Source organism: Pteropus alecto, unplaced genomic scaffold (assembly GCF_000325575.1).
Source record: "Pteropus alecto unplaced genomic scaffold, ASM32557v1 scaffold86, whole genome shotgun sequence".
Lineage (NCBI taxonomy): Eukaryota > Metazoa > Chordata > Mammalia > Chiroptera > Pteropodidae > Pteropus > Pteropus alecto.
In genome coordinates, this window is record NW_006442109.1 from 9,500,558 (window position 1) to 9,507,934 (window position 7,377).

The window sequence follows — 7,377 nt, forward strand, 5'->3', positions numbered from 1 at the left end:
CTGCTGATGTCAGTGCTATATCCCAGCCCCCAGAATGCCTCCTTCTCATCTGCTCACCTCTGCCTTTTCTCACTGTGTCCATCCAGGTCCCCCTCCTCCAGGAAGCCTTCCTTGATGGCAGGGCCCACACTGACTTCCTTCTTCTCTAAGTCCCATTCGTACCAGTGGATTAGTTCAAACTTAAACTGAATTCTGATTTTCTAAACCTGCCCAACATGAATACATTTGGAATATGAAAATATTCTGAACTCGGCCTGCGTTGAGCTGACTTTTCAAGCTGATTGGGCTATCAGCCAAATATATAGCTTTGATGAGAGGACAAGGAGTGATCCTAACAGCTAAAATGAGGTCTGGGTACCCCCTGGGCTTCTCCAGCCTCTAGGGAGGCCTTGCAGTGATGCCCCTTAATACTAGGTGCCTCTTCTTTCTTGGCTTTTCCAGCTTAGCTCCATTGCCAGTTACACATGGATGGATCTAGTCTGTGTCATTCCAGAAACACAGCCCAGTCCCCAGAGACTGCTTAGGGAGAATTTCCCAGCTGGATTAGTGCTTCTGGCAGGCTCCTTGTTAATTACGCCCCCTCCACCATAAAACACAGTGGAAAGACCTCCGTTGGCTAGTAAAGTCCAGCTCTACAAGATTAATCTGGCCCCTCATTAGCATGTTGGCAAATGAGCATGTTAAACCACTCAGCCATGAAACCAGGGGCATACATTTCACCCTGGTGACTTGGAGTTGGTTCAAGGTCTCGTTGCCAGACTTGCTCTGCTCAGGGCACCCCTGCAGAGCCAGATCTGTCCCTATGACACCCTCGCTGTCCCCTCTGTTGAGATGATGACTTTTCTCTGAGCACCCCCTGTTCCTGTCAATGCTGGGGAGGGACTGCCTGAACCCCCAAGTACAAAACAAAGGTGGGGAGTCCATTCTCTGTGTGGGTCTTCCTCTGTCTCCCTTACCATGGTCTGGGAGGAAATAACCCTCAGTGACTAACTAGCACAGGAGGTGAATTACTGCCAATTTTATAATAATGATGGTCAATTTCTATTACACACTTACTGTGTACCTGTTAAGCATTTTACATATATTATCTTGCTTTATCTTCCCAACACTCTGAGAGATTGATACTATTATTACCTTCTTTATTCCACAATAACTATACGAAGCCCCTGGTATTATTATCACAGATTTACAGGTGAGGAAACAAAAGTTTATATGAGTCTTATATGTCTAAAAACATGCTGCTGACAAGTGACAGGGTTCAACCTTGACCCAGAGCCCATGCTTCTTATTCATTTATTCTCCTGCCTCTAAATGAGGTGCTCAGTAGACGTATCAGAGCACAGGGTCATGGAATTTCAGAGTTGGAAGGGGCCTTTGGGAAGCCAGGGGTGGGTACGGAGCTGCCTAGTTTCTTCAAATCTATAGATAAAACAGGGTTTTAGGCCAAGTCTGCATAGATGTGTATATCTGATGCACATCTCACCAGGTAGAGGTTCACCAAGGGTCTTCCTTATATCCTCCTTGCTTGAGAGAAACAAATGTCCCACCACCCTGAGCCCCTCCTGGGCATTGCTGGCTGCTTCTGGCCTCCTCTTTCTGAATTCTAAACCTTTGACATTTCAGGCATCAAAGAGCCTGCTGTGGATTTAGTCAGGGAGCTGGCATGCCCAGCCCCCTTATGAGTAAGCCAACGGTTTCCTCAGGCAAAGCAGATGGGCTTTTATAGCCTGGACCTGGCCATCTGGCCCAGGTCAGTGAGCCTTCTAGGGGGAAACATTGAATAGTATCAGCCTACATAAAAATTAATTCCTGAAATCTCAGCTGTGGTCCTCGCCCAGCCTGCACCGGAAGTGTGAGTCTGCTTTACATTCTGGTTTAATTGCCTTTTCATACAACTTCCAGGAGTGGACAGGTAGCTTGTTGAAGCTGGGACCTGCTTTCCTGTAGCTTCCACCCACTGGTCCAGGTTTACAGCTAACAGACAGAATGATGAGATACCACTTTGATCAGGAGGCCTGTGGTATGTCCTTGATGGACCCCCAACTATATAATAAGGCAGAAGGTAACTGGTGTTTTGGAGGAAGTCAGTTATCCCCTCTGATGCTCAGTTTCCTCATCTGTAAAATGAGGATAACAATGCCACCTACCTTAGAAAGATTGTGTGAAGATTAAAAGGGATTAAAACACTTAACACAGGGCACTTAATATCTATCAGCAACTATTGCAGCTATGTGACCTGGGCAAGTCACCTCTTTCGGAGCCTTAGTTTCTTCATCTACAAAATGGGGCTACTTACTTTCACACAGTTGCTGCAAAGATCAGCTTCCATGCAGGTGCTTTGTAAACCATAAAAATCTAAACAAGTATAGACTATTTTAAAAAACTTGTTGACCATGTCTTCCAGAATCACATAAGGATAAACCCTCCTTTATTCATTCTCTGTTAAATGAACAAATGAACTAGAATGAGCTGGGAGAAAGAGCACGAATGGGTATGTCCTGGATTCAACCAGGGATCAGGTGGGTATGGATGCCAAGGGCATCCAGGGTAGCAGGAGGATAGTGGGGTAGGAGATTTTGGAGCTCCTGGACACTTAGTTGTGGCCTGGCTCCCCTGGGAAGGGAGACCACACCTTGAATACCAACTCAGCCTCCCAAGGGCTGACCATAGCTTCCATTTCCTGTTTGGTTCTCAGCTATGCCGTGACCGTCCAGGAATCCTATGCACATCCCTTCGACCAGATCTACTACACACGATGCACAGATATCCTCAACTGGTTCAAGTGTACCAGGCACCGGTGAGTACCTCTCTCAGATGACTGGGCAGGGAAAGATTGCCAGGTCCTCTGGGCTTGCCTTTGTACCAATTAGTAAAAGGCCCCTGTCACAGATGTGGTCAGTATACCCTATATCCCCTTGGTACTTACTCTTCACATTGAACCCTTGAGATGCTCTACTGAGGGCTTCTTTCTTGCCAGAGGAGCTTATGAGCAGGGCAGGCCAGAAATGCTAGAGAATGTCCTTGGGTGCATCCCTCAACCAGTGACAGGTAAGGAGTAGGTAGGTAGATACCCTAGCTTTCTCTTCCTAAGGAAGAACACTTTGAACGTGTTCTATACTATATCCCAGTAGTCCCCAGTCACACGTAGCAGTACTATGCTCAACAGCACACCCTGAATTGATTGCCTGTACTTTCCTGTCTTATTTTTCTATTCCCCTCCTAGTGCTTCCTAGGATCACCTCCCAAATAAACTACTTATCCTTGAATCCTTGCCTTAGGTCTGCTTCTGAACAGTCCCCCTCAGAGCAGATGTAGCCCCATGCTAGGGAATCTAGCTTGGAGAACAGAGTGCAGGCTAGAAGTCAGCACCCTATCAGCATCTGAACAACCGCATGTGGGAATCTTGCTCCTTTGTCTACCACCCTCCTACAAGTCATGACATACTCCCATGTCACTGGGGGAGAGAGGAGAGGAAGAAAGAACATGTTTCGTTGGATGATTCTGAGCAAGTCACTTTATTTTGAGATTCCCGTGCACTCATCAAACAGAATGATCCTTGCCTTACCTACCTCCAGGGTCTAGTGAGGTCAGGGATGTGAAAATACTTTGAAAAGTGCAGGGGAGAATAGAGAAGAGTAAGATATTAGACCTAGAGAAGGTGGCATTATTATTTGAAGGAGTGAAAAACCAGTAGACAAAGGGGTTAAGTGAGGGAATGAGGAAGAAGCCACCTGGAAGGCCCTTTTCCTAGTTGTTGAGCATCTGTGTTGGTTCTCGATTTCTTTTGTTTCCTCCTTGTGGGCCTAGTCTCTGGTTTATAGACAGGAATCATAGTGGGTAGCATGTGGATGGGGAAACTTGCTCTGTGCTGAAAAGCTGAAATCCTGGTATTGTTTGAGATTTTGTTAGTAACTTGCTGTGAGACAATGAGCATAGGTATCATAGCCACTTTAAAATCTTTGTCTGCTAATTCAATATCTGAGTCATCTCAGGGCTTGCCTTCATTGATTGCCTTTTCTATTATATAGGTGATATTTTCTAGTTTCTTTATATGTCTAGTAATTTTGAATTGTATTCTGGGCATTTTGAACAATGGAGACTGTAGAGACTGAATTCTATTTTGTTCCTCCAGAGAGTATTGACTTGTTGTTGCTTATTTGTTTGTTTTAGCAGCCAGTTAACTTGTCTAAACTCAGTTTAGTTTCCAAGCTCTGAAAATTCAATATTTTTAGCTTTAGCTGGACTGCTCGGAATCTGCTCTCTACACATTTAATTCATGGGCCAAAAGTTTGGGCAGAGATTTTATAAAGAATATGGGGCTTTCCTCTTTGTGGCTCTCTTCTTTCTTGGGTTTCCCTTCTCACTTTCTAGTTGCTGGGTCCATCCTGGATTTGTCCTGTGGTTCTTCAAACCTGTAAGGCTGCAAGTCTTCTATCTGAATTTTAGACACCTGGAGTATTCATTGTTGACTGGGGCCTGCCCTTGGGCTAACCTTGCACAGTGTCATTTCCTCCTTCCTAATGTCTACTTCCCTCCAGTATCTACTTCTGTTCTCTTCTAGTACCTTCAGGTAGTTGTTTTTACATTTTCCCCAGATCATATAGCTGTTTGCAGGAAGGTTGGTCCAACAGAAGCTACTCAGCATTACTACGTCCCCTTCCCCTAACCCTTGACTGTGAAATGAGGAGGTGAGACCATATGCCTTCTTCTAACTTCCCCAGTTGTGCCAAGTTAGCTGCCTGTGGCCCTGGTCAAAGATGGAGGCAGAAATATAATTCCTGCTCCCTCCATAAACCTGTCAGGCCCTGTGCCAGAGCTAAGTTTGCTCTGAGGTGTGGCTTTGTCGGGTCCTTGGAGGTTGGAGCTGCCGTCCGTCACCACTGGGGAAAGGTGAGTGAGTGGCTGCTTATTAAAATAGGCTGAATTCCTGGAACATGAATTATTTTGCTAAATTATTGAGTCGCCTTACAGCTTTCTTGATGACCTGGAATGTGCACACTGACAGCTGCACCATCAGTCTGCCTCTGTGTGGAATGCCTTGTTTGAGTGCAGCATCATTCTCCTGACAGCAGCCTGGCTCCCAATTCCTTCCCTCTCCTGCTTCCCACCCCAGTGCTGAGAGCGAGCAAGGATGGGGAAGCCAAAAGCTGTGGGGACATCTCTCTCCTGGGAGGCTTTAATGATGCCAAGACCACCTTTCCATTGGAGGGCTTTAGGAGAACCCAGTTTGGTAGGAGGAATAGACTGGATGACCTCTGAGTCAACCCCAAGTTGTTCTTTATCTGAGAGGCTTACACCACCCCTGAAATTGCCAGGAGCTGCCTTCCTGTGCTGGGAAAGTAGCTTCACTTTGAAGCCGGCTTACCTTTCATTATGGGCTTTTGACAAAGTAGAATGACCTTAGTTTACGACATTCCTAAATATCACGGATTTCCCCAGAGTCTACACTGTCATTTGTCATAGAGCGAGGGCTTTAAGGACTGGGAGCCTGTGCAGTAGGACTCCATTCTCAAGTGGGCCTGACCCTCGATGGAGAGTAGACTGCCAGTATGTCCATTGACCAGCCCCCACTGTTCTGGCCGCTGAGGAGGAGTCTACAGGGCAGGCTTCCCTGGAGTGCTCGTGGGAAAATGAGAAAGCTCTGGCTTCAAGGCCCGAGGACTTGGGGTTGAGTCCTAGTTACATGTCATGACCTTGGGAAGTTACTTCCTCTTTTGTCTTTAATGGCCACTTCGCATCTTTTCCATTTGATCCTGTGTGTGAGGACGGGGCTTTGCCTATCAATACCCCATTTTGACTCCCTCAGAAGGACTCAGTCCTCACACCATCTATTTCCCTTGTATTTTTCTTTCACAATGGCCATCGCATAAGCCCAGCAAGCCACCCTATGGGAACTGGCACAGGGCAGTAGTTAAGCCTAGTGGGTTTGAATCCTGGCTCTAAAACTGTTCAACTGTGTGACCTTGAGCAAGTCATTAACTTCTCTGACTGTGTTTTCTTATCCATAAAGCAAAGTGAGCGGAGGGGTACATACAATTCAATAAGAATAAAAAGTCTAAAAAAGAAATAAAATAAAGGGGCATAATAATGCTACCTACTTCAAGGAGGGAATGGAATGAGATTTTGCCTATAAATCTCTCTGGCATGGGGTGAATATAATACCTTCCCCAGGAGGTATTATTTTTGGTATAGGAGAGATTAATCCACATCTGGGACTGAGTCAGACTCATAGGGTCTTTTTGCTGACTCTACTTCAGTTCTCTGAGTGGACGGACCTATTCCTAGGGTCTGTGAACAGTCTGCTTATTGGGGTGGTGGCGATAGGCATAGAAACTCTCAGAGCCCCAGTCCCATCCAGGTTACCCCATGGGCTCCTCTAGCCCAGCTTCTGGAGGTTTGAAGGCAAAGCCCCCAGTTACCCTCCAGAACATCACCCTAGAAAGTATCTTCTGCAAGCTTTCTAAGTATACTCTGAAGAGACTGGTGAAATGTCAGCAGGTGTAGCAAATGCCCTGTCAGTAATATAACCGCCCAGATCCTGCCATCGATTGTTTTTTATTGTGTTCCTTCATATTTGAAACCACCATGCATTTTAAAGTAATTATTGAATGGCATCCTCGATATGGCTTAACACAAATATCATTCTAACAGGAGTGATTGATTTTCAATATTTTCAAGTGGCTTTCTCCCTTGTGCCTTAGGATCAGCTATAAGACGGCATATCGGCGCGGTCTCCGGACCATGTACCGGCGGAGGTCCCAGTGCTGCCCTGGCTACTATGAGAATGGAGACTTCTGCATACGTATGTAGGGGTGTATGTAGGGGCTGTCTCTATTCTGGCTTCAGTCGGGATGAAAGGGGAGGGGAACCAAGGGGAAAGAGGTAGGACTGTCATTCAGGCCCTGGATCATAGGCCTCAGAAATCCTTGCCTGCTGCCATCTCTGAGGGGGCAATGGGTCTGGTGCAAATATGTTAGCACAGATTTGTCCATCACACTGACCCTCCTAAGAGGGTGGATGGAAGCAAGTCAGTTCTAGGCTTTAATGGGAATAGAAAAGAAGTAGATGCTTCTATAGTGGGTGCTCTGGAGAGCAATGGGGAAGAAGTATTCAGTGCTTGGCATAGAGTTAATGGGGAGGTGGATGGGTGGGTGGATGGATAGATGGATGGATCAATGGATGGATGGATGGATGGATGGATGGATGGATGGGCAGATGGAAGAGAGGAAGGCGGGCTGGATCATTGGATTGCAAGATCATAGTATCCAAATAGATGGTAGCAAGAATAAGATAGATCACAAGGGACCGGTTCCAGTAAGTGGGAGGATTTCCATAAAGGATTGGAAGACACTGAAGAAAAAGTGGGTTCATGAAGGA

The 7,377-nt window shown here is 46.2% G+C and overlaps 1 protein-coding gene across 1 annotated transcript in view; it reads left to right on the forward strand.

Annotated features, from left to right (window-relative positions):
* MEGF11 (multiple EGF like domains 11) overlaps positions 1-7,377 on the forward strand; it is a 325,200-nt gene that overhangs the window by 110,331 nt on the left and 207,492 nt on the right. Inside the window, exons 3-4 of the mRNA XM_006920242.3 lie at positions 2,696-2,797; positions 6,702-6,802. Coding sequence (XP_006920304.1) covers positions 2,696-2,797; positions 6,702-6,802 — 203 coding nt within the window. The remainder of the gene's footprint in view (positions 1-2,695; positions 2,798-6,701; positions 6,803-7,377) is intronic.